Raw genomic sequence first — 24718 nt, 5'->3', positions numbered from 1 at the left:
ACTTAGCTCTGAACTCCCAAAACAATTGCGCCTTTTCCTACCTAGCGGATTGTAAATCGAATGTAAAAAGAAAAATCAGACCAGATCATAGTGCAAGCCATCCATCAATCCATCACACATCACTTTACTGCCATCTTGTCTGTTCCTGTCAGATACATCCTGACGGTTCATTCATCCCATCTTCTCCTTCACCACTCCTGTCCAGCCCTATGATATTGTACAATACAATGGATATTATTGAAAAAGCAACCCCGGTCGGCTCCTTCGTCCGGTCGTTAGAAATGAAAGGAAAGGGTTATTGAATTTCTCTCCAACTGTTGGAAAAAAGCATGTCATCATTGGCGAAACATTCCCTTTTCATAGGTACATTACAGGTCCAACGTCTTGTAGTCAGCGCCTGTTTCTGCACTCAGCGGCTGCACGCCTCTAACGTCACCTCCTGCCGGTTGGAAGTTATAGCGGTTGCCGATCCCGGTCGTAGCAGCATCGGCAAGCATGTTGTTGGTCTCCTCGCCAGGGCCCCGAAGACTGACGGCCTGCAGAGTGTCCTGGACCTCCTTGACGCGCTTCTTGAAGGCCATACGGTCGAGGAAGAGCTGCTGGCGAGCGAGCTCAAGTTCCCGGCGTTCGGCTTCGATGATCTCCTCCATCTCGTTAAACTGCTGCAGCTTGATCTCGAACTTCTGGAGGGTGACGTTGACAGCCGATGAAACCAGGCGGGTCATTTCACGTTCTTCGTGAGAAGCCAGGGCGCCAGCACGAGCGGCGGAGGCCGCAAGGGCCACGGTGGGAAGGGAAGCCTTGCCCTTGTCGGAGCCAGCAACCTCGACGGCTTGCTCGGTTGCTTCCTCGCGAGCAGAGTCCACTTCCATAGAATCCTCGGCCTTAACTGTGGCACTGCCTTCCTTCTCCTTGCCCTTGTCTTGGGCTCCAGAGCCCTTCTCGAGCTGCTTTCTCAATTCCTTGCGGATCTCCTCCACGGAGCGGCCGGCGGCAGCTGCGGCCACGGCAGGCTCGGCCATCTGTGCAAGGAACGCAACCACGGACAGGACAGGATTCTCGGTCTGGCTGATAGGCTCCCGCCCATTGCCTGCACGAACCTCGGGCATATCATCCAGATACTTGTCTTCGATCTCCAGCTGCAAGAACTTCATCACGCACTCCTCCTTTGTCCTAGAACCAACGTGAGTGGCAATTTGTTCCCAGTTGTCGTCGAAGTTTTCCAATCCCTCCAGCAACAGCACAAGCTCCGAATCCGACCACGGAGCATCCCGGTCGGGGGCAATCGAGTATGGGCTGTCTTCGAGCTTGACGAAGTCGGAAGCACTGTGGCTGGACGGCATCCGGCCCTGAAGGAAACAGTTGGGGCACAGGTCGTACTTCGTGTCAGGTGCAGCTGGGTTGGCGGTTGCCGGGGTCGCCTTTGCGTAGTGGAATCTGAGGCGAGTACAATCGATGCCACAGGAGAAGCAGTTGAACTTCTTTCTCGGTTCCTTGGAAGTGCTCTCCATTGCCTTGGTCGAATCGCCCGTCGTACCGTTCGTTGAGCCTTCGCCATTGGTCTGCTTGTCTTTGTCCTCCGTAGCAGGGGTGATCTCCTTGCCCTTGTCATCATACACATTGCGACGGATCTCGAGGTTCAGGTCCGCCTTGGCAGCCGGGGTGGCTGATGCTGCACGATCCGTGGCCGGCAAAGGCTTTCCGGGCTTGACGAAGTGGTTGGGTCCGGGCTGGAATGGCTGGAGGCCTCTGGGGGTATCGGCGACCACTCGGAAATGGCCAGTGAAAGGAGGGCCGATGTTGGACGGACGTGTTTGGGGATCCACCTGAGTCAAGGCATCAGCAACTCGGGTCTGAGGTCGGCACCGGGCGGATACTTACCTGGTAGTTGATGAGACCCCATTGCTCCAGGAAGGAGTGCACGCGCATGATCGCACAGACGTCTCCGGCAAGGTTGCGGCGGCAAGCAGTGACTGTGAGGTACTCGATAGGGTTCAAACGGTAGGTGTTGATCATGAAATCACGGTAATCTTTGTAAACTGCAGGGGTCTTGCTACGGTTTCTGCCGTTGAAGAACTCCGCCAGAGCCTTCTTCTCGATCGGGTGAATGAGGTGCATGTCGAACCAGGTGGAGTAGCTGGGGAGGATGATGGCGTGGGTTTGCGAAACAAGATGTGAGCGCGCGGAGGCTTCAATGGATGCCTTGGCCTGCGCCGGCTGTTCATCTGTAGCACCTTCAGCGCCGGACTGTGCGGCAACATCAGCGAGGTCCTCGCCTCCATCGGTCTCCTTCTTGGTCTCCGTCTCGGTGCCGCCCATCTCCTCATCCTCGGGTTCGCCATCGGCATTCTGGGGCTTGGGTGAAGCGGGGGCATCTAGCGGGTTATCAGTATCGGGGCCAGTCTCGGTCTTTTTCTCAGGAGATCCCTGATGCGATTGCGATCCTGGGTGTCACGATTGCGAATGTTGGCAAGTTCCAATCCCCTTAGGGGCGGAAAGAGGGAGAACGCACCGGAAGTGGTAATCACATCACCTGGGGCATCCTGTGCCATGTTAATAGCCTGAGCATCCTCAGTGGCGCCACCAGACATAACCTGGTTGTCCTCCATCTTGTTGGCACGATAGTCGACGACGGGAAGCTGAGGTCGCGGGTGGCAGAGAGCAAGGGACTTGGCTCTGCTCAGAAGAAAGGTAGGCGGGGCGCAGACGCGGCCCTCTATGTGATAGAGACGTGAAAGGAAAGGGTATTAGGGATATGCAAGATAGAATGGGGGTGGATGACTCCACCAGACAGCGACGAGAGATTGATGAATGGGTGGCTTGGAGGCAGAGCGACTGTCGCGACACGGACCGACGCTCCAAAAACTCGCGCCAAGACCCTCAGGTGCGCTAGCCGTATGTGGACTAGTCGTTACCGGGCTCTTCCCCATCGCGGATGGAGCTTCTTCTCTCCACAATATCGATCTATTCCCTACCAGCCCTACTCTGTTCTGACATTGCATCTATTCTACTGCTTCGGTTGCAGGATATCCAAGGTATGGGCAGCTTTATTGATTGTTTTCGAAATCTAATATACTACATACATGGTCCCCATATTCATGCTTCTCAAGTTCCCCTTAAGCCATTATTTTAAATGACACACCAAATCCAAATCCTCAGTGTGTTTCATTCGCGATTGCTTCCTTCTGTAGATTGGCCGTCTTAGAGATAGCCGGTCTTGCCTTGATTTTTTCCAGCCAGGCGTAAAGGTTCGGGTATTCCTTCTCCAGATCAACATCATTATCCGTAGCGGGTCCAAAATAATTGTACCACTGCACGAACGAGATGTCCGCGTAGCTATACCGTCCACCGACCAGATATTCCCTGTCTTTTAGGACGTTGTCCAGCACCCAGGACACCCGAAGAACCTCTTTCTTGTATCTCTCCTGCGCACTAGGAACCACTTCAGGGTGATGTCGTCGGAACCAAACAGCCTGACCGAAGTACGGGCCCTGCCCACTCATCTGGAAGTGTAGCCATTGTTTCGTTTCGAAGAACTCGGGGGTACCAGCCGGGAAACTGATTTTGTTGTCTTTGTCGTATGTTTCGGTCAGATATTCAATGATGGCGCCGGACTCCCATAGTGCGATTCCCGTGTTAGGGTCCTCAATGGCGGGGACGCGGCCGTTGGGGTTGACGAGGGTAAAAGGTTCTTTTTTGACGTCTCCAGAACCTACGTATCTCGTTTTGTAGGGGACTTCGAGTTCTTCGAGGACCATGGCCACTTTCCAGGGGTTGGGGCCCTGGGTGTGGCCCCATAGGGTGATGGGTTTCAGAGACATGCTGTCTGGGCGTTGGTAATTGTGGTGGATGCTGTATTGAGGGAATGCTGTGATTTCTGGTGTGTGAGGGTATTTTGGGTATGGGTATCTACTAGCAGATCTATGTATCCTTTTATATAAGATTCATCTACTCGTTCGATACCTTTCTACAGCTGTTGTCTCCGTCATAGACGATGTTGCTTAGAAACCATTTACTTCGGCCTCTGATCGTCAGCATATGTCGGTGTTTCGGCTCTTCGTATTCCTTGCTGACAAACCAATTGATAGCCAACAATGCCTCGCAATATCGCACCCAGAAAATTATATTGGGTCAGGGCTGCAAAATGTCAGAAGTATACGTTTCTGTGACGTATGCCTATATTGTTGACTGTTGATTTGTAAGACGGACAGGCAACTCCGTACATCAACTCCACCGGGTCAGGGACTTTCAAACCCCGGCAGATCTCATCCCCCTGGATCTGGTATTTCGGTTACTATTTTTGTTTCGCTTGCAATTGGTGGTTGTGTTCTTCAAGTAGTCGTGTCTGCTTATGTCTCTAATTGCATGGTATAGGTGGTGTATATGTCTGACGTAGTATACATTAAGGTGGACAAAAGTATCCCTTGTCAGCTCGTGCATAAGGTCACTACAAAGAGAGAGTCAAGCTATTAGGAATACGATTAATACCACTTCTTTCTGAGTCCTCTGATCCTCAGAGTACCTGTTTCTGTCCTATGCAAGGCGGGATAAGCTGACGGCCCCGCCTTGGCATATGGGTTCCAAATTGTATCTTATCGCAAGGTAATGGTGACATGTGAGGTCTTTCTGGTAGCTATATGCTTTTCACGATAGTGTTTAGGTTGCAGGAGTTACTGGCTTTCGGTACGAACATGGCTGTGAATCATTGAGGTGGTAGTACTTCAGATATTAAATTGCCGAGTCCAGTACCCTGAGCGGCCGAATATATATTAGTAGCCCTACTGCGTACTAGTATTCGAACCTGATAACGGCACGAAAGTGAAGAGTACAAGCAGGCCAACTCGCAGTGAAATCCGAAAAATTGCCCTTGGTATTAGAGCTAAATAGAGGCCAATATGATATGCGAAACCAACATATACAACCGAATGCGCCATGTAGACTTCGTACATACACAATCCCAGCTCAGTAGACTAACAGCGGAAGGATATGGCCCCGCTTGTAAAGCACAAGTTTTGCCACCTTGCCAAGCAAACGGGTCAATAGCTCAGTGGTACGAGCGAGAGATTGCAGATCTTTAGGTCGCGTGTTCGATCCACGCTTGGCCCTTGCTTTTTGCTTTTTGAACTTCATATACAGGTTGTCCTATATAAGAACCTATGGCCTGGGATTTTTTTTATTGCTACATCATACACAGCAAATACCTGAGCGGTAGCCCAATCTGCTGACACGTACCACTATGCATTGAAAGACGAGCTGAGAGACATATATACCCATGCGTAGAACTTCGCAGCCCTATTCAAGTAGTATACCACTTCGTGCACAACCTCACTCATCAGTTGGGAGAGATAAAACTTTCAAGGACTTATGAGAGTCTGTCACATGTGGTGTAGTCAATTGGAGGCTAAGGGAATTTGCAGACCTGAAAATTCCAAAGTCAGTAGTACTTGCTGGGTAACCCAGGGGAAGCCAAAACACACCCAGGAACCAGCGTAAATACAACAAATCCGAGGTTTTGCGTCATTTTGTCACTCAAAGCAATATAATACAAGAATACCATCGATTATTCAACAAGAAAGGGGCCGGTAGCTCAGGGGTAGAGCGTGGGACTGCAGATCTTAAGGTCACGCGTTCAAATCGCGTTCGGCCCTTTCTTTTTCTTTTTTGCCGCGCCGCTTTCTCCTCTTCTTCCTTGAAATCCCTTATGGCCAATTAAGATGAAGGGAATTCGACACCACTTTTTTCTTTTACTTTTTCTTTTTTTTTTTATTGCTAGTATGACTACTTCTACATTAGATACTATTCTAGTGAATGTGATACCACCCTAGTACTAGTTGAGTATCTTTGTAGGAGTACTACGGTTAGGGGATACAGCGGAAGTATATATCCGAGCGGGGCGATTCCGTTGGTCGAATGTTCTAAGTTCAATTTAATAGTGCTTACAAGGTAATTTCGAATTAGAGGGGTATTTTGCGAAATCAGTACTATGATGCCAATCAGTAAGTTAAGCAAGATGCAGTATATTCTGCTTTTCGTTCTGGAGGGGCTAGTTCAATGACTCGGCGTAGAGCATGCAGCGGACAGCTATCCCTTCCGCACATTAGTCCTTGGTACAACATAGTAACTTAATCAGTAGCATATGAGACCAGGTACAGAAATCTACAACTCAGAAAACACCGATCGCTACTACTTAGGAGAAAAAAATCATGCATCGTTGAAAATAGTCCATAACATTTTATCATTACTAGCGAGCCCATCACTACCCCCCTAATGAGCAGCAACAACACCCGCCTCATTAGCCTGAGAGCTAATCAACTTCTTATAAGCATTGACACTGCCATCAAACTTATGCACCGTACCGTTATCACAAACCCAGAGACTAGTGCACACATTCTGCAGCATGGTAACATCGTGAGAGACCATAACCACACCACCCTCGAAGTTCTGCAGCGCCTCGGACAGCGCATCCATACCCTCAATATCCAGATGGTTAGACGGTTCGTCCAGAACCAGGATGTGGGGGTTCGTCAACGACAGACAAGCAAAGGCAACACGGGACTTCTGACCTCCGGACAGGAGTTCCATGCGCTGGAGACCCGTCATACCAGTGATACCGAAGGCACCGAGGTGTCTGCGGTATTCTTCGTCTGTCTTTCCGGGGTAGGTCTTGGCCATGAAGCTGACGGCGCTAGTGGTCAGGTCCAGAGCGTCGACGTGGTGTTGGGCGAAGAACCCGACGCGCAGACGGGCGTGTTGCGAGAGGAGACCCTTCGTCGGTTGGAGTTGGCCGGTGAGGAGCTTCAGCACGGTAGTCTTACCGGCACCGTTGGGACCAACGATACCGATACGTGAATCGAGTTGTACGTCGAGGTCCACGTTGCGGAGGAGGGGGCGGTCGGGGGTGTATCCGAAGGCGATGTCGGACATTTGGACGATGGGGGGAGAGAGTTTCTCGACCTCGGGGAACTTGAAGTGCACAACGTAGTCGCTCTCGGGAGCTTCCAGGATGGGCATTCTCTCGAGCTTCTTGATACGGGATTGGGCTTCGGAGGACTTTGCGGCGTTGTAGCGGAACTTGTCGATGAAGGCTTGGAGATGGGCGCGCTCGGCCATTTGTTTTTCGTATTCGCGCTTGGCGTTCTTCTTGCGCTCTTCCTTGGTGGCGTAGAAGGAGTCGAAGTTGGCGCCCTTGTAGTAGTCGAGACGCTCGGAGTGTTGGTGGATGATGTCGGTGGCGACTTCGTTGAGGAATGCTCGATCGTGAGAAACGACCAGGATGGAACTGGGGTATGTTTGGAGGTAGTTAGAAAGGAAGGTAATGGATGGCACGTCCAACATGTTGGACGGTTCGTCCAGCAGGAGGAGATCGGGTTCGCAGAATAGGGCTCGGGCAAGAGCCAATCTCATACGCCAACCTCCGGAGAAGGTCTTCGTCGCGAATTGCTGTCTCTCGGGCGAGAAACCGAGACCAGCCAGGATACTGGCGGCGCGGGACTCGGCCTTGTCGGATTCCATCTCGGCGAGTTTGGAGTGGATGTCGTTCAGTGTGATGTCGAGACCCTCGCGCTCGTGGTCCAGACGGGCGGCATCCTTGGAGGTGTCTGCCATGGAGGATCGCTCTGCTTCAATGTCTGCCAGCTGCTTGGTGATCTTCTCCAGGTCGGCAAGGAGGCGCTTGCGCCATACGTCGGCGTCAAGGACGGCCTGGAGAGCGGGTGTGTCGTCTCCTGTGATTTCCTGCTCGACGTGAAGAATGGAGATATGGCTGGGAATGGCGACTTCTCTGCGACTGAGTGCACGCAACAGCGTAGACTTTCCGATACCGTTCTGACCGACAAGACCGTAGCGACGACCATACGCCAGGGTAAGGGAAGCGTCTGTCAAGATACGGTGACCACCAACAGAGATGTCGATGCTGTCCACCTTGATATCCTTGCTCTTGGACTGGGAGTCCGAGCCAAGTTGCAGAGGGTTGACAGCCATGAAGAACTCTTCGTAAGACATAGTACTGTCGGGCTGGTTGAGGAGACGGGATGATTCGTATTGCACCGTCTTCATCTGCTTCTTCTCCTGCTTGGCACGAATCTTGCGTTCGGCCTTCTCGAGCTTCTTGCGGTCGACCTTAGACTCGACCTTTCTGGCGTTAGCCGACTCCAAATCGACGTTACCACCGGCCAGACCCAGAGTCGAAGACATGTTGCGTTGGGAGCCGACATTGATGGCCTGGTCGAGCTTCTTGGCGGCAAAGGGCATCTGGCGACGCTCGGCGTCGACTCCATCAGCGGCACTCAATGAGGAGATGAACTTCTCGACCAAGTTGCGGATGGCCTGTTCATTCTCGGAGGTGAAGTCGCCCGATGCGGAGACGAGGAGCTCGGTGACCATATCGGCCGCTTCGGCCAGTGGTGACGGAGCGTTGGCATCTTCGACATAGGCCTTGGAGGCATGGGTCAGGTACCCCACGGAGTACTCTGATACCACGCGGTCGAGACCGGGGATCTGTGCTTGGAGTTCCGACTCCATTGTGGACAATCAGAGCGTGGATCACACTGGATTGAGCGGGGGGTGATGGACTCGGGATGGAACACTTGTCGCTGGGATGGGCGGGAAAGGTGCCAACTCCGTGCAGATACAGGGATCGAGAAGACGCAGGGATATAAGCAGCACTAGTACGTGTCCACTGCAATCCAGACGATATTTAATCGTGTTTCTACTGATATCTAAATGGATACCCACGGGCCTCCGTCATGTGTTGTAAAATTAGAGTTTTCCCGACCCCGGCGCCCCACGGGCACGTGATCATGGGGTATATACATTGTTTCATAGGGAGTGGCCACTGTCAGTTCACTCTCGTTGTATCAATGTATATGAGCTCGTAGAGACTTTCATGGACGAAATATTTACTCGGGCGCTATGAGCCCAGATTGGAAGCTCAGCAGCGGATGGTCAGCTAGACTCTCCCAAAACCCAATCTCAAAGTCTAAGGATTCCTGGTAAGGAAAGCTGGACCATTCGATAAGGTTCGGACTGCGGGGTGTCAAGTCTGATACAGGATGCATGGGCTCAGAAGTGACTGAATCCAGGAAGCTCTGAATTGTTTGCATGGCCTTGGACATTAGCTCATAGTTGGGTTCTTGGGGCCGAATGATCGATCCGGCTTGAATCTCCGCAGCGAGGATTGTCAGATGCTGCAGCGTTCTGGGTCGTGTTATACGGGGCATGCTGGGACTGGCCCGCTCGTTGAGCAGTGCGAGGAGGAGGATTCCTGCGGCGGGGGGACAATGATAGGCGACCTGCTCAAATTACAGTTACCTCAAGGCTACGGTACGAGCTGGGTAAAGAATTAGACACATACCTTCCACAAAAGACATGTTCCAGAGTTCGTGAGTTGGTCACGCAAGAGAACCATGTCCACTGTGACTGAGAGGATCTGTTCAGCAATGTCCACTAGGGTGGGATCTGGCTCAGTAGGAGTACTCAGTAGGAGGAGATTCAGCAGAAAGAGCGCGTGCAAGTGATTCAGCTGCACTGAGCCGATAAAGTCGCGTTCGAAGGTGCTCAGTGTACAGTCTCTGAGATTGTTGCGGAACTGGAAATGTGGGGGCAGTGAAGAGTAATTCTTTTCAGCTTGAGCTTTGATGTCGCTGGTATCGTTAGCACACACACAAACTCGTTCTATTGCAAAGTAAACTTACGCAACCCGTTGATAGAAAAGATCCATGTCACTTGGCCGGCTTCTCTGCAAGTTGAGTATGTCCTCTTTAACCCCAGCACACAATGCAGTCCACCGAGTCTCAGCCATATAGCTCGCTTTAGTCGACGGGTTCCAGCTGAAAGGATAATCGATCTCATTATCCGGCTTGTCAGAGGAGATAAACCAAACATCATCGGGCAGCGGGCTTGATGGAATCTGGAAATAGCAGAACTGTCTATTCATGCGAGGCGGTCGACCGACAAAGATGGCAACGTTTTTGTCCGCCGAATACACGCGGGCAAAGACAGCTTTGCGTAGCTCGGTCAAGAAACGAGGCGTGTCGGGCTTTTCATCGAGATTTTCATGGTAGCCTAGAGCATATATTGATGATATAACATCCCCGAGCTTTCGCCATGAATAGTAACCTGGACGTGGTAAGCGATGCATGAACGTAGAGCAACCACCTGCGAAACGTACTATGGTCCCCGTCTACATGGGAATGCACGATGAAGTTCTCATACTGTAAGCAGACTTGAAGGTCATTCAAACAGTCGAGAGAGATGGTAATCTCCAGAGCATAGTCTGCTAATCTCGTGCATAGCCTCCTAAGGCTATACTTTTTCTCCTCGGTCGTATACAGCGACGGGAAGAACTGAATATCCATAGTGGCTCGGACCACAGCTGACAAAAAGATCGCGAGTGTTTCCCATCGCATATTCTGATTAATGAACTGAGCACAGAACTCGGAAAAGGTAGAGTGCTGAGAGTATCCGAGCGGCTGGGAAGAGTTAGTGAGAAGAGATTTCGCATATAGCAGATGCCAATCTTCGTTTGTTGATGAGGGTGGTAGGGGAATGTTATCAACACATTGATCAACCATAGCCCCCATAATCGCAAGATTCGTTCCCCTTGCCCGCCACAGCTTTATTAGATCTTTCATAGCAGGCAAGGAAAACGTCGTCAAGAGCATTTTGAGGGCATCTGCACATCGCTGGACGACGAGATCATCGTCAGGTGGGAAGAGAGATGCTGTCCACGAAGCGGTGCTAGGACTCAGATGTGATGTAGCACTTTGACTTTCTGATGAAGTAATATGTTTGAATATGGCAACATGACTGGACGATCCAAGATACCCTGGGTTGGGATATCTATTTCCTCCTGTATGAGGTGGAGATGATGCTCGGGGTGATGGGTCTGGAGAGCTAAAAGTGGTGACGCCGAATAAAGTGGCATGGTCTTAGCCGATATATACTCGAACAGTACCAAGGATTAGGAACACCATACTGATGAGAAGGTTTATGCTCCATCACCGCATTGCTAGTCTTTCGTCTTTTGAACGGCGCACTTCTGTAGATACAAAGACCCGGTCGGTTGCCATCCCTACACCGATTGCAGACCGGCTGTTGATGATCACACGCAAGCTTGGACCTCCTGCAAGGCTCACATGCGGCTAATCTAGTTGCCATTGTAATCGCAGATATAATGGTGCAATCACAGTGTTGACGACCTTGAGGGTGGACCGGCGAGTACGGAGAGACGTGGGTAGCGTTGTCGGAGTCTCGGAGCGGGGTAAATGAGTAGGCCGAGACATACTATTTCCCGGACAGAAGAGACAATCAAACAGCCCAAGCTGATCTTGCCTGAGTAACTATTTTGGTCACTACGTAAGTGAGGCTCTGTAATTTTGCAATTGATACTAGTATTCTTTGGCAGGCTTGTTCGGACACTGCGAGTATATTACTATTTGAACTATAGAGTGGCCCTCATTGAACTCATACTAACTTACTTGCAGTGAGGCTCCTGAGAAGAACATACATCTAGCACTATAGTTAGTCGAACAAATCATAGACCGGCCAGAGTTATCCAAAGTAGATATAAAGAGGAAAGCGCGATAAGCGAAAGACAACGAGAAGCGGAGTACTCGGAGAGTTCGAGTACATCACTCCGATCTCTCCGGCATCAAGATAAGTGATGTCTTGTCCTGCCCAAACTATAAGAAAAGACTAGAACCCTTCACATCATGAAGTGCATCTTGCTGCAAACTCTCTAGCCCATAACTTAACCCCACAATGACACGCCTACAATCCACCGAGATCAAAGCCCTTCGAGCTGCGGCGCCTCCTCTCCCTCTCATCCCTGCCCCAGCCGTCTCCTCCGATGAGTACAAATCACCATACAACCGTACAAAACCACCAGCAAAGCACCTAAACCACCACTTCAGCCTCGAAAGCCGGAACTTTACCGGCTCAGCGTTGAAAAAGGGGTCCAGCCCAAGCGGTCCACGGAAGATCATCTCCTTAGGAACGGGACGACCAACAGCGGACTATTATCCGTGGAAATCTATAACCCTGAATGAGCCTACACTAAAAGCCAATCTAAAACTACCCAAAGATCAGGAACAATGCCACTCAGCGAACACCATAACCAAACATGACTTAACATACAACCTCTCAATCGCAATGAACTACTGCCTCGCAAACGGATCAGCACACTTACTCCGATTCATCACCGAGCACGTTGAACTCGTTCACAACCCCCCTTATGCAGATTGGGCAACGTTTCTCTCCTGTGGAGCGACTGCCGCGACGGAGGTGGCGTTTCGCATCTTCTGTAATCGCGGGGATACCGTTCTAGCGGAGCAATATACGTACCCCGGGACGCTGGAAAGTGCTGCGTTGAATGGGGTCCACGTCCAGGGGATTGAGATGGATGAGGATGGCTTGCGGGCTGATGCACTGGACGAGGTATTTTCCTCTTGGGATGATGCTCAGTCTCCCAGGCCGCGCGTGCTGTATACTATCCCGACGGGCCAGAATCCGACTGGAGTTAGCCAGCCGTTGGAAAGGCGCAGAGCTATCTATGATGTCGCAGAGAAGCATGATCTCATAATCATCGAGGATGATCCGTACTATTTCCTGAGGATGGGCCCTTACCACGGCCACGACCAAGACGCCTATAGGAAAAGTGGTACTGATACCAATCACTCTGCCTCAGAAGACGACAAAGCCGCTCAGATCTACCATTCCGAGTCCATCCCCTCCTACCTCACCCTAGACACATCAGGCCGCGTGGTACGTCTCGATTCGGCATCCAAAATCCTCGCTCCCGGGCTACGCGCCGGCTGGGTCACTGCACCCAGGCAAATCATCGATAAGTTCACCGCATACCAGGAAGTGAGTACTTTAGCTGTTAGCGGCCCCTCACAGCTAATGCTGTGGCACCTGCTCGATGAGAACTGGGGGCATGATGGGTTCACCGCATGGCTTGTTCATCTCTCGCGGGAGTATCGGTGGCGGCGGGATGTGCTCCTTGATGCTTGCAACAAGTACTTGCCCAGGGAGGTTATGCAGTGGAATACACCGGAGTTCGGCATGTTTTTGTGGGTTAAAGTTGACTGGAGACAGCATCCTCAGCTCAAGAGCTTGTCTGGATTGTCGATGGAGGAGGTTGGTGCGCAGATAGTCGGATTGGAGGAGAGGATTACAGCTAAGGCTTTGGAGAAGGGAGTGCTTGTGACCAGGGGGTCGCTGTTCGCTTCGAATCAGGAACGAATTGACCATCTGCATTTTCGGATGACGTTTGCGGCTGCGGAGGAGGGGGAACTGAAGGAGGGGGTGAGGTTGTTTGCGGAGGCTGTGAGTGAGGAGTTTGGACTACGCATCTAAGTAAATCAAAAGATACTTGAGAAGGCATTGTTAAACGTATTCTATCTGTCTTAAATATCGGTGCCTAGTTCGAGGGGGCGCTTCATGAGCTAGATGGCCTCGTCATGTAGTGTAGGGTTGGTACGCCTGGTGAGCGCCGGATGGCTAGTTTGGGGTTTGTATTCGGAGAGTTTATGTAGCAGCTAATAGTAGCAGGGTTGGAGAAGAGCATGATGGCCTTTTTATAAGAGCCTAATATACGAAATTGTAGAGAAGCATGTAGATTAACGGCCAAGGAGCTAGCTGAACGCGGCAAGATTGTCCCACTGTATGGCCGACGCGTTCTAGTGGTATCATCCAGAGCTTGTAGGAAATACTACCTAGAAATTCCTGTTTTTTCTAGGATCCAAATACTGAGACGCAAAGAGTTCGCCGTTTGTCGTGTCATGAGTGTCGTAGCAATCGTAAAGGTATCGGCCCTCCCACCCAGAAAGGAAAAGGCAGATTGGAGCGAATAGGTAGACATAAAGGAAGATCGTGTCGTGATGTGAGATGGTTTGGACAGAAGGTTCGAGTGTTGTCTGGCCGCGACAACGACCGAGAACCAAGGTAGCGCGCAGTTTCACATGAAGCAGGAGCGAGTTTATTCAAGCTACCAGAATTGGGAATCCTTAGAGCCCAATGACGGGAGATTATAGTCATCCAACCCAGTGAGGTCTTCCGGGAATTCCGGGGCCTGTATCTTGCTCTTTGCTCCAGATACATCACACTCAATAATGAGATTCGTTTCACCGGGTACATTCTTTGCTCCGATATATGTGCGTCTCATAAAGCCCATCAATGACGTGAGCGCCTTTATTTGCGTTGCCTCAGAAGCCTGTTGGGTGTGCCGGAGTAATTCTGCAAACAGTGCGGGCATGTAATAAAGAATTACAGCTTGTTCACCTTCCAGACCGCTCTGATTAAGCTCTTTGATGAGTTCAGCTCTATGATTATCTGGGAGGCTGAGAAGGGCCTTGCGGAAGCGTTCTGCCAAGTTGATATCTGCTACCCTGCCCATTGCATACAAACGCAAGAGGGCCCGATCTTGCTTATCATCTGTTGACAACTCTGGATAACCCTTGTCGGATAAGATACGGCCTCGATTTTTTAAGACTTCATTGTAGGCTTCCTGGATAGTGATCTCTTTGGATATGACACGCTTCAGGATCTTATAAGTAAGTAGGAATGATTGGCAGACCGGTTCAATCATCCGGACTGAGCCACAAGCATCAACATGCGCCCCTGCGCCAGCCACGTCGAACATGATCTCAAGATATTTCAAATCAAAGGCGCTTTCCTGGCCTCGAAGATCTTGAAGACATTGCAGGCTTCCTGGAACATTCTCACCTTGGGCTAGCTGTGGGATATTGAGCTTGGCGCCCAGCCTCACTCCTTGAATTACATCATCTCGTCGAGGAGGCGGCAGTAAATCCAATGGAGAGGGAGACTCGACGATATTCATTTCAAGAGCCCTTTCGAGGACCGTATCGTGATTCATTTCCTCGTCTGATGGAGTCTTGAGTTGGGCTCGCACCTCTCTAGCTAGATTATCGTCTTTACCCACGTCACCTATGACCAGAGCCACAATCAAGGCCATTAGCCAACCTGGCGTATCTCGGAACTGGTCAATGAATTTGCGAAATTCATTGAAGGTCTCGTTCTTTAATTTTATTGGTCCCTTTTGATGGCAAGTAAAGGTATGGTAATCTCTGACGAGCAGCCATCGCACTGCAAGAACATTGGTCAAGGTTCGATTCACCTCCGAGTAATCCTCGCCGTTGAAAAGATATCGGGAGGGGGTGAGGTTATGATCATTTTCATTGCTTTGTCCCTCGACGCCTGCCCTGGTTAGTAATCCTTGGGGATGCGCATCGTCTCCCTCAATATTTTGTTCGACATTTTTGAGTCTGTCGATTACCGGCTTGAATTGAAGATACACGAAATCAACAAGTTGTTCGTCACTAAGTGATTCGAACTTTCCCCTGTCGATCACTTCTTTCAACGATGTATAGGATGCCATATTTGTGCTGCAGATATTGCGAAGCCTGACGATGAGGCGCGCTAGGAACGGTAATGGCGATGAAGATTGTGAGTTTTTATTATTGCGAGGAGGCCGCACAGTTTGCTGAGGTGATGTTGGTGTTGGCATTGTGGATGGAAGTGGAACGCGCCCCAATTAAATAGTAGGCCTTGCCGTCCCTCGCAGCAGGATGTCCTCCACTCTTATATGGTTCCCGCCCGAGTGCACCGCCTCACACGCTAGGAGAGTTCCTCCTTGACTGGGGCCAGTTGTTTATGTCTTGGAAGATGCCGCGCAGTTCGTATTTGCTCCTCGGTGAGTAACTGCTTTGTGGGTAATGAAATATTCCTGTCTCAAAGTCGGTATCTCCCTAGCTTATGATGTCTGGATCGGATTCTTGGTGGGTATATGATCATGGGGCTCTGGCGGCAAATGGCCGCATGATAGGAACCAACTGACTGATTAACTAGTTATTTTAGATCGTCTAAGCAGGTAGACCTGGTGGGAAAACGCTGCCAGGAACAACAGATTTGATGTTCGATCTCCGCTGACCCACATCCACAAGCGTGAGGCTGGGGAGTGTTAAGCACGAGACACGAGGATGAACCGGGTGAAACGAACCAGGAGGTAGACTAGAACTAAAAAGCAAATGAACCGTCTGTCAAGGAGTTCAGCTGACGAGCCGCATCCCGCCCGATACCCGATTGGGAACTTGAGATATTCGGTCGCGGTGGCTGAAGCTGAGCGTATCGTTGTAGGACAGAGCAATTTGTTAGTAGGTGAAGAATTCCCCGAAGCCTTTAGTAGTACATAGTATGTAACAATCCACCTATGGAGCACTCCATCGGCTGTGGTGACAATTGACGATCTGTCAGATTCCTTCAGACAAATGGCTCAATACGTGTCACTGCATCTGCGATCAGCCAGTCAAGGATGTGTCGCTTTGGTATTTGTCCACCTTTGTTCAACTTGCTGTATTTCTTGTGTTTGGGAATCCCTAGATGGAATCGGCACGTGCCATGATCATTCTAGACTGACTGTTGTCTATTACCTGCTCACGGGATCAGAATGATAGACAATGGAACAGCCCGCCTTACCGTCTTAAGCCTCCCGTATTCTAGTAAGCTAGGCATCATTTTTATCTACTATCACAGACCCATCCAGATTATATAAGAAAGTAGACATCATATTCGCTCTAGAAGCTTATTTTTTTATCTCGCTATTTATACATCAAGAGTCATTTCCAACAACCCTTTACAGCCTCTTCAGGACATCATCCAGAACCTCCTGGGTAGTAGCCTTACCGCCCATGTCAGGAGAAAGGAACTTGGCCTCATCGAGGTTGGCATCAACAGCAGTGTAGATCTTGGCAGCGGCGGTCTCCTCGCCCAAGAACTCCAGCATCAGGGCAACACTGCGCAGAGTGGCAATGGGGTTGGCAATACCCTTGCCCTCAATGTCGGGGGCACTGCCGTGGCAGGGCTCACCGATAGCGAAGCCATCACCAACGTTAGCGCTAGGAACCAGTCCCAGACTGCCAACCAGGGCAGCGGCACCATCCGACAGAATGTCACCGTACAAGTTGGGGGCGACAATAACGTCGTAGTATTCAGGCTGACGGAAGAGCTTGTAAACCATGGAGTCGACAATCTGCTCCTCAACCTGGACGGAGGAGAAGCGGTCGGCGGAGAGGGCCTTGCGGGCGGTCTCACGGAAGAGACCGTCGGTCTGGGAGAGAACGTTGGACTTGTGGGTGATGGTCACCATGGGCTCGGTGCGGAGACCAGCGATACCAGCAACGCTGCGGATCTTCTGGCGACGGAGGGCAATTTCACCGGCAATGGTGGAGATGCGGGAGGAAGCATTTTCGGAGATACGCTTGATAGCCTCGGCAACCTTGCCATTGGGGGTCTCCTTGGTCTGCTCCTCCTTGACGTAGAGATCCTCAGTGTTCTCACGCACGATCACCAGGTCAATGGGCTTGCCGTCGGTGCTGCCGGCGGTAGTCTTGACGGGGCGGACGTTGGCGTACAGGTCGAGCTTCTTGCGGAGGGCGACGATGGGGGAGGAGTAGCCGGCGACCTTGGTGCTGGGGGAGCTGTGGAGGAAATGGTTAGAAGAAGATTGAGTGGTAGACGAGGACGAGGATATCAATGTAGCACCCACCTGACGGCTCCGAACAGGGCACCATCACACTCCTTCTTGAGGATCTCGACAGTCTTATCGGGGAGAGCGCTACCGGTGCGCTTGAAGGTGTCGAAACCCGCATCGAGATCGACGAAGCTGAACTTGAGGTTCAGGGAGGAGGGGAGAGACTCCAGAACCTTCCGGCCGGCCTGATGAAGGGAGTTTCATTAGAATTGGTGTTTCAAAAGTGAGCTATTCGCTGGGGTGACTCACCGGAATGACTTCTCGGCCGATGCCGTCACCGGGGATGAGACCTGCATGAGTGAAGATGTCAGCAACTAGACGGGCGCAGAGAGATCTTAAGAGGTATAGAGGAGCAATTGACCTATGCGAAGCGTCCTAGCAGCAGCAGCCATTGTGAATACCTTGCTAAAGGGGATGTAAGAAAGAGAGTTCCTGCTGGCTGAAGAAAAACATCCGCTTAACGGACGCCGTGATCGGAGGATTCCCGCTAGTTTAGCCCCATCCGCGGGGATGCACGTGATGCGCACCGACCACATATGCGCAAGTGGCGGGTCGGGTCTTCCGTACCACACTATATCGGAGTGTCCTCGGAGTACTCCGTAGAATGCTGCTATCGTCACACAATCTATATTATAGCGTTAAGCTGGACTTTCTGCTACTAAGGCCAATGTAAGTATGGCGGTAATTGGTCTTTGGTAGATTTCTTGAAACTGTCTTATTGTGACCTAATACAAGCCCATATAATTAAATATATCCTTAACTAGCATATCACTCCTAGGGAGACACTTCGAAATCGCATCGCTCCGAATTGTATGGAACAATATCACATCTTCGATGTAGCATACAGTACTAGAGAGCATTTACAGACGACTTCCTTTTGTCTTCCGCTTCGTATCAACCGGCAAATTGACATACTCCATCCATTTCTCCGACAACGCCAACCCACCCCTCCCCGACTTCTGACTATCATACTCCCCCCAGAACTTCTTCTCCTCCATGTACCTCTTCTCCTGCTCCATCAACCAGTCTGAAACTACTCTCGCCGTTTCACCCACCTCTTCAAGAGGAACCGTATGAGATGCCCCTTTCATAACCTCATCCCGAACCATCCCTGCCCGAACACCCCCACTACCCCCAAGCCCAGTGCCAACACGTAACAGTTTATCATCTCTGCGCGCACCGGGGGTATTGATATGACTTTTCTCTCCCCAAACAAATAGAACTGATGGCCGAATATAAGGCAAGAACTCGAACGCGAGACTTGTCCAAGGACAAGTCGTTACGTAGCTGGGATGGTTGTTGGTGCCATCTTTGGCTGATGTAGCTAGGTCAGGGCTGAGGAAGCGCTCAGCACTATCACTACTTATATCCTTTTTAGTAGTACCTTCATATGGCGTGATGTTAAAGCGCAGATATGTCCATGCTTCTTGAGCTTTGGTTGTCGTCAATGTCACTGAGTTTGATGTCACCTTTGCGCTTGACATCTCTCCGTTAGAAGACTGAGGATCAAACGGGTACAAAGCCGTCGGGACAGGCCGGAGACCATGTTCAATGTATTTTGCGACCGCACGAGAATCCCATCTGCGCCAGAAAGGGTTACTCCGGATGTGCTTTTCAGCTTCGGACTGGGACGGCCAGAGGTCGGGGCGGGTGCTGGCCCAGAGGGCAGGGCTGCGGCCACCTGGCTTGCTGGGGCTTTCGATTTGGATCATGGGCTCGAGGAAGATGAGGGTGTGGAAGAGACGGGGGTGGCTGAGGGATAAGTGGACGCTGGATTGTTGGTCAGACGGTCATTCTTTGGTAGTAGGGGAGTAAAAGGAAAGGTGCTTATGGTAGTGGGTGGGATGCGTACAATGACGAGCAGCTGAAACTGTGTGCTACTCCTACAATTGGAGGTTGGATTTGGTCTTGAGAATGAGTGACCATTGAGAGGAGGTCTCGGGAATGGTCGAACCAATTTGCTAGGAGAGAATCATTAGACTGGTTAAAAATTCGAGAACAGTGCCAGTAACTCACGGTCATCACCCAGTTTATCTTCATTCAAGACTCCACTGGCGCCTTGATTTGCGCAGTCTGCGAACCAAATGGCCTTGATCTTCACCTTGCTCGTTGCAAGAAGGTCGTCCCATAGAGGCTCGTAGCACTCCTGTAGTAGTATTAGTATGTCCTTTGCCCAGCACGAATGTAGTCTACTGATAGCACGCTTCCCGACCTTAGGAATCCCATTTGCATGTCCCGCGATAATTGTGATATCATCCGATCCAGGGTGGGGATTATTGAGAGGAACGTATTGTTTGATTGCTAACTGTAGTTTTTGACCACTTCTGACTCCATGGTGATATTCCCGGAGAGAGGGACACTGAATGGTGTGCTCAATAACTCGAAAGTGAGATGTGCTCATGGTCGCAACTCAGGCTTCACGCATGAAAATCAAACGAGGAATAACTCTCCGAAGGGATCAGAACATGAGTGGGAAGTTGGATTGGGTAGTGTAAGCATCGTTTCATGGCTGACCAACTTATAGTAGCTTACTGTATAGTGCTTATTCCAAGCCGCGCAGCTAGCCAGTACTAAGCAGTAGATAGGGCTCACGCCCGACGTGGTGTGGGCTGTTCGTATTTTAGTGTGTAACTAGCAGGCTACCTAACTGGCTAGTTCGTTTAACTGTTGGGCTAGTAATTACTATAGTAGGCCATTCAATGAAAATCTGAGAATGTGCTGGCCTTATCACAGCCGATTAACTAATACCTGTCAGCACAATATCGTTCTTTCCCGTACACCATGTGTTCATATGATCGGCCTGCAGAGGATTGGAATGGCCTAGTTATACGCAACCCAAACAGCAGACCTTGGATATAAAGGTGTACCTTATCATCAGTCAAGATATAAAGCTGACAGCCCAATTGACCTTATATAAGCCTATTACATTGCAGACCCATGGAAAAACTATATCCTTTACTCAATAAGACGCTTAACTGGCGTTAGAGCTTCTCTATGCTCAGATACAGCTCGATAGTAGGATTGGCCCCATCTTAATATATGAGTATCCTCTGTGAAGCACCCTCTTGACAATTTCTTCGTCTACTTAAGCAGACAAACTAGAGCCCCTGGACATTACAATGGAAATGGCTCATCTGTATTAACCACTGCATATTCTATCTGGTAGATGGCTAGTTGTATCCCAAAGGAAATCATCATTTCATCATAACGAGAGGAATTAGTTTTGACCAGTCGAGCGTACTCTCAGTGACGACCCAAACCGTCTATTCGGAATTATCCCATCCGTCTCTTGGCGCCCTCGCTGAGTTCGAATTGGTTGTAACCGTACAGTTTCCTTTGCTGCATGATTTATTAGTACACTGCTGTTTCGAGCTTGGAAGATTGATATAACTTGATGGCAGAAACTGACCAAATGAAATTCTTGACTGGCCACCAAATGAACCAAGGATCTTGCGTGGCTCGTCCTTCTAGTTGGCAACGTCGGCGACGTCAGCAACATCAGCAACATTGGCAACGCCAGCAACACCAGCGACGTCGGCAACATCATTACTGCGAGCACGGTTGATGCTGTTGGCGACATCAGCAACATCAGCGACATCGGTGAGATCAGTGAGGTCAGTGAGGTCAGTGAGGTCAGTGAGGTCGGTGAGGTCGGTGAGGTCGGTAAGATCAGTAAGATCAGCGACATCAGCAATATCGTTACTGCGAGCACGGTTGATGCTGTTGACGACATCAGCAACATCAGCGACATCAGCGACATCAGTGAGATCAGTGAGATCAGTGAGGTCGGTGAGATCGGTGAGGTCGGTAAGACCAGTGAGATCAGTGAGGTCGGTGAGATCGGTGAGGTCGGTAAGACCAGTGAGATCAGTGAGATCAGCGACATCAGCAACGTTCGCAACCTTAGCACCGTTGATGCTGTTCGCAACGTCCGCGACGCCTGCAACTCCGGTAACATACTCTTCTCTCTTGCGCATGGGGCCAGCCATTCCGAGCCCAGCAAGGAGGGGCACAAGGGCAATGGAAACCTTCATGTTGGGTGGATTGTAGTTGTTAGACGAAGGAGGCTGATGGAGAAGGGCTTGAGTGAGGTAGTATGGTAACAGGCGATGGGCCAGACGACAATGAGATAGCTTGAGTGAATACTTTTCTTCCACGGGAGCTATCGACCCTTTTATGGCCCCTGGCCGTTTAGAATAGTAGTATGTAATCTGCAATCCTGAGATATAATGTAGATTGCAGATCTTCGCTATGCTATGCAAGGCTGGAATTGACCGCCATGTAGTGTGACAGACAGTCACTATCTCCTTAGCTTAGGTCGTTAAGTGACGAGAGGGTATCTTGGTCTATCTGCAAGAAATTGATACCGTACTGATGGGTTGCATCAAGGTAGAATGCCTGTCTCATGCATTGACTATAGTTAGCATCTTAGGATGATCATCGGGGAAAAATAGAACTTATTGTTGCCCATTTACAGTATAAGCAGGAAGTAAGTTACGCAAGCATTCCAAGACTAGAAATGACGTGATGCGAATTAACTGGGGCTACTGTCAATTGTCGCCGCTAAGACCACTACACAGGACGTCTGAAGACCTCCCTTTATTATGGGAGTATGGTTGCTGACTTGAGAATGAGCTTCCAAGGGGTAGACCTACTTCTATTCCGCTTCATAATCATACGTATTATCCTCACTTTTCATCTCCTACTATGGTTCAGTTCTAGGATGATCGGTACACCTGCTTTTCATCGGCTACCGGAAGTCGCTCATTGCAGAGCTCTCTCTACACCCCATGCAAGGTTCACGCAAGCCACCGCCTGTCTTTGTAGCAGTGTGAGTCGAGTGATGTGGACATGCCGCATGGTGCATGATAGAGATAGGGTGAAGGGAATGGTGTGAGGATTCTATGTATGAATCCTAGAAAATGGCGGAATCGGAGCTTTTACTAGCAGGAAGCCACATAGAATGTGATTTATGGTTACTAGCCTTTTATGACTTGCAGCAGCACTTGGGGAACAAAATCTAAATTGACTGGAATCCTCTTGCTGAAGTCTTAATTCAACAAGATGTCATAGATTTGACGGTTAAATGTCTTGAATATGATAGTGACATATAGTATATCAAGGCTTGGAAATATGACGACGTCGCTAAGATTCCTTGGAAGACATCAAATAGTGGCAGCAGCAGCAGCAGCAGGAGTAGTAGAAACGATCAGCGAACCCTCTAGCATCTCCCGCAGATCCATCTCCTTAATCCATCTGCTATCAGCCAGAAAATTGATTATCTCGGGGGCCCTGTCCGATAACCCGAAAAGATGAATACATTGGTGATAGATAATAATTCTCCTTCAGACATCAAATACACCGCTACCTCCTCCGCATAACAGCCAACATCTCAAACTCCATCATCCCTACATCCTCAGGGATACACACTTCCGAGAACGACGAATTGCGAAAGCACGGCTCATAATCGACCCAATCTGCACGAGGTCCTAACCACAGAATCATCTGTACTGACGACTCAGGTCGATCGCCATACATCTCGATATACTTGCTGACCAGCTTCGGTTCACGAGGGTAAACAAACATCCATGCTGCCGCCTGCGGCGCACGCGCATACAGATCCCAAGTTCCGGTGACCACGTCGAAGTCCTCTTCTGCAAGGTAGCGGTTGACTGACGCGGAGACTTCTATTCCCGTGATTTGGACGTTGGGGTGGTTATGTAGTATCAGAGCTTCCAGGAGACCGGATCCACAACCTATTGATAGGGTGAACGAGGGCTTTTTAGGGAGGAGCCATGCTAGGTGGGCTATTAGGGTGCTGGAGATAGATAGACAACAATTTGGGAAGGGGGTTGGTGCTTCGGTGAGCTGGGTGGAGAGTTGAGGGATGTCCATTTCTTTTTCTCTTCGTTTATTCCCGTGTATATCTTTTTTTTTCTATTATTTGGTTTATTTTCGGGAAGGTTTGTGCTATAGGATATCCATAGCTGCGGTGACACAAGAGGGGAACAAGAAGCGGTGGAATTCGAATCCTGAATACATGAATGAAGCTTTCCGTTCGGGAGAGGGTCATCGGCCCGGATTTACTTTGTGGATGATGTTTGCTTGTTGGCCTATCAGGTCCTAAGGAAATGCCCCGCGGAATAATAAGTGGGTACTGTGGTAGGGGAAACAAGTATCAGGCATCGCATCCAAAGAAGCCCCTGGCATGTTCAGCAGTAAGGCACTATGGATCGGACCATGGGATTTCCTGTCAAAGTCATTCGGTGACATTGCTTGTTGTGCACAGGGCAGAAGCCCCACATCATTTGTAGACGGCACACACAATAGAACGAACTATTTTTCGTCCTTGTGCCGCGACTTTTCAGGTTAGGGCTAAGGTAAGAGAATACTAGGAGACAACCACCGCGATAGGTCTAGCATACTACGTATTCAACTAGTAACTTCCGCCTTGACGTCACTTCTCTTCTCTTTCTATCCATTATCAATTATTTATCCCCACCCACCATACTGCATGATTGAATGAACGCGCAACGTATGTATTCAAGGGACAGTGGTGGTGACAGCCCAAGTCACTGTAGAACATGACCAGTACATTCTCAGGCCGAGTGAAGGTTTCCGGCCTGTCATCTTTGATTCTATTTAGCCCCGCAGGTAATTTCTGTCACCGTTTCAATTCGCCAACCTTCCCTTTCCCAGCTTCCGCTCATATTCCGTAAGGACAATTAAACCACCAAAATTACCTGCATAACCCACTTAATATCCCCAATTGATCTTCTGATTGGTATTCGTCTTCATTTGCAGATCCCCACACATGTCACGATTATATTGTTCGAAGCTCTTCGAAGGATCCTCACCCCTTCCTCTTTTTCATCAAATTTTGTTCTATTAGTTGGTATATGACTGTGCTTTATGGTAGCTATGAAGGTGTCCAGTGAGATATATGACTAGCCGTACTTAACTAGAACAGCTGAGACTTGTATTGACAAGACAATATGAGGGTGGTTCAATATGTCTTAAGTCTGATTGAAAACGTTTCTTGATATTTAGATTTTCACAGCATAAACAAACGGTGACTTGAGTACCAAATAAGCTAACTAGTATATCCTGGACTTATGCGCCGGACCTGGAAGTCCCCAAGGCAAAGTACTGCTTCGTACAGAAGACCAT

The 24718-nt window shown here is 49.9% G+C and overlaps 10 protein-coding genes and 2 non-coding genes across 12 annotated transcripts; 3 read left to right on the top strand and 9 right to left on the bottom strand.

Moving 5' to 3' along the window:
* Positions 1-189: 189 nt before the first annotated feature.
* Positions 190-2818, bottom strand: rscE (putative RSC complex subunit (RSC8)). The gene is made up of 3 exons (XM_025707101.1): positions 2513-2818; positions 1882-2444; positions 190-1826 (listed from the first exon to the last, which is right to left on the bottom strand). The coding sequence occupies exons 1-3, from the start codon at positions 2607-2609 to the stop codon at positions 369-371; spliced, it is 2118 nt and encodes a 705-aa protein (XP_025561116.1). The 5' UTR covers positions 2610-2818; the 3' UTR covers positions 190-368.
* A 227-nt stretch (positions 2819-3045) lies between these two features.
* On the bottom strand, positions 3046-3887 carry BO88DRAFT_406203 (glutathione S-transferase family protein). Its single transcript, XM_025707100.1, has one exon. The coding sequence runs from the start codon at positions 3819-3821 to the stop codon at positions 3156-3158; it is 666 nt and encodes a 221-aa protein (XP_025561115.1). The 5' UTR covers positions 3822-3887; the 3' UTR covers positions 3046-3155.
* Positions 3888-5033: 1146 nt separating this feature from the next.
* BO88DRAFT_t193 lies at positions 5034-5106 on the top strand. Its single transcript has one exon. It is a non-coding gene; the product is annotated as a tRNA-Cys (tRNA).
* Positions 5107-5576: 470 nt separating this feature from the next.
* On the top strand, positions 5577-5648 carry BO88DRAFT_t194. The gene has a single exon. It is a non-coding gene; the product is annotated as a tRNA-Cys (tRNA).
* Positions 5649-6041: 393 nt separating this feature from the next.
* BO88DRAFT_79940 (putative AAA family ATPase GCN20) lies at positions 6042-8930 on the bottom strand. The gene has a single exon (XM_025713150.1). The coding sequence runs from the start codon at positions 8518-8520 to the stop codon at positions 6265-6267; it is 2256 nt and encodes a 751-aa protein (XP_025561114.1). The 5' UTR covers positions 8521-8930; the 3' UTR covers positions 6042-6264.
* On the bottom strand, positions 8709-11210 carry BO88DRAFT_79936 (Zn(II)2Cys6 transcription factor). Its single transcript, XM_025713149.1, has 5 exons — positions 10976-11210; positions 10169-10893; positions 9693-10116; positions 9353-9641; positions 8709-9290 (listed from the first exon to the last, which is right to left on the bottom strand). Exons 1-5 carry the CDS (start codon positions 11155-11157, stop codon positions 8898-8900), a joined length of 2013 nt encoding a protein of 670 aa, XP_025561113.1. The 5' UTR covers positions 11158-11210; the 3' UTR covers positions 8709-8897.
* Positions 11211-11547: 337 nt separating this feature from the next.
* On the top strand, positions 11548-13356 carry BO88DRAFT_391745 (aminotransferase-like domain-containing protein; the record flags this gene model as incomplete). The annotated part of the gene is made up of 1 exon (XM_025705024.1): positions 11548-13356. The coding sequence occupies exon 1, from the start codon at positions 11761-11763 to the stop codon at positions 13354-13356; it is 1596 nt and encodes a 531-aa protein (XP_025561112.1). The 5' UTR covers positions 11548-11760.
* A 631-nt stretch (positions 13357-13987) lies between these two features.
* On the bottom strand, positions 13988-15526 carry BO88DRAFT_416806 (uncharacterized protein; the record flags this gene model as incomplete). The annotated part of the gene is made up of 1 exon (XM_025708274.1): positions 13988-15526. The coding sequence occupies one exon, from the start codon at positions 15524-15526 to the stop codon at positions 13988-13990; it is 1539 nt and encodes a 512-aa protein (XP_025561111.1).
* Positions 15527-16577: 1051 nt separating this feature from the next.
* Positions 16578-17974, bottom strand: lysB (homoisocitrate dehydrogenase lysB). Its single transcript, XM_025704123.1, has 4 exons — positions 17910-17974; positions 17798-17838; positions 17564-17733; positions 16578-17495 (listed from the first exon to the last, which is right to left on the bottom strand). Exons 1-4 carry the CDS (start codon positions 17938-17940, stop codon positions 16652-16654), a joined length of 1086 nt encoding a protein of 361 aa, XP_025561110.1. The 5' UTR covers positions 17941-17974; the 3' UTR covers positions 16578-16651.
* A 434-nt stretch (positions 17975-18408) lies between these two features.
* BO88DRAFT_465772 (toxin biosynthesis protein) lies at positions 18409-19949 on the bottom strand (the record flags this gene model as incomplete). Its single annotated transcript, XM_025711432.1, has 4 exons — positions 18409-19318; positions 19401-19509; positions 19565-19694; positions 19761-19949. The coding sequence occupies 4 exons, from the start codon at positions 19947-19949 to the stop codon at positions 18409-18411; spliced, it is 1338 nt and encodes a 445-aa protein (XP_025561109.1).
* Positions 19950-21015: 1066 nt separating this feature from the next.
* Positions 21016-21582, bottom strand: BO88DRAFT_416803 (uncharacterized protein; the record flags this gene model as incomplete). Its single annotated transcript, XM_025708273.1, has 1 exon — positions 21016-21582. One exon carries the CDS (start codon positions 21580-21582, stop codon positions 21016-21018), a length of 567 nt encoding a protein of 188 aa, XP_025561108.1.
* Positions 21583-22669: 1087 nt separating this feature from the next.
* On the bottom strand, positions 22670-23558 carry BO88DRAFT_406200 (uncharacterized protein). Its single transcript, XM_025707099.1, has one exon. The coding sequence runs from the start codon at positions 23441-23443 to the stop codon at positions 22913-22915; it is 531 nt and encodes a 176-aa protein (XP_025561107.1). The 5' UTR covers positions 23444-23558; the 3' UTR covers positions 22670-22912.
* Between the last annotated feature and the right edge of the window lie 1160 nt (positions 23559-24718).

Source organism: Aspergillus vadensis (assembly GCF_003184925.1).
Source record: "Aspergillus vadensis CBS 113365 unplaced genomic scaffold BO88scaffold_17, whole genome shotgun sequence".
Taxonomy (NCBI): Eukaryota; Fungi; Ascomycota; class Eurotiomycetes; order Eurotiales; family Aspergillaceae; genus Aspergillus; species Aspergillus vadensis.
This window is presented reverse-complemented; position numbering and strand designations above follow the sequence as displayed.

Bases quoted from the DNA above. Each gene is read 5' to 3' on its own strand.
- BO88DRAFT_406203 (XM_025707100.1), bottom strand. From the start codon at position 3,821: ATGTCTCTGAAACCCATCACCCTATGGGGCCACACCCAGGGCCCCAAC.
- rscE (XM_025707101.1), bottom strand. From the start codon at position 2,609: ATGGAGGACAACCAGGTTATGTCTGGTGGCGCCACTGAGGATGCTCAG. The intron at 2,445-2,512 runs GTGCGTTCTCCC...CGTGACACCCAG, and splicing joins TGATGTGATTACCACTTCCG to GATCGCAATCGCATCAGGGA. The intron at 1,827-1,881 runs GTAAGTATCCGC...GCCTTGACTCAG, and splicing joins GGGGTCTCATCAACTACCAG to GTGGATCCCCAAACACGTCC.
- BO88DRAFT_79940 (XM_025713150.1), bottom strand. From the start codon at position 8,520: ATGGAGTCGGAACTCCAAGCACAGATCCCCGGTCTCGACCGCGTGGTA.
- BO88DRAFT_406200 (XM_025707099.1), bottom strand. From the start codon at position 23,443: ATGGACATCCCTCAACTCTCCACCCAGCTCACCGAAGCACCAACCCCC.
- lysB (XM_025704123.1), bottom strand. From the start codon at position 17,940: ATGGCTGCTGCTGCTAGGACGCTTCGCATAG. The intron at 17,839-17,909 runs GTCAATTGCTCC...TCACTCATGCAG, and splicing joins TGCTAGGACGCTTCGCATAG to GTCTCATCCCCGGTGACGGC. The intron at 17,496-17,563 runs GTGGGTGCTACA...TTTCCTCCACAG, and splicing joins GCCCTGTTCGGAGCCGTCAG to CTCCCCCAGCACCAAGGTCG.
- BO88DRAFT_79936 (XM_025713149.1), bottom strand. From the start codon at position 11,157: ATGGCAACTAGATTAGCCGCATGTGAGCCTTGCAGGAGGTCCAAGCTT. The intron at 9,642-9,692 runs GTAAGTTTACTT...TAACGATACCAG, and splicing joins CTTTTCTATCAACGGGTTGC to CGACATCAAAGCTCAAGCTG. The intron at 9,291-9,352 runs GTATGTGTCTAA...TAATTTGAGCAG, and splicing joins GAACATGTCTTTTGTGGAAG to GTCGCCTATCATTGTCCCCC.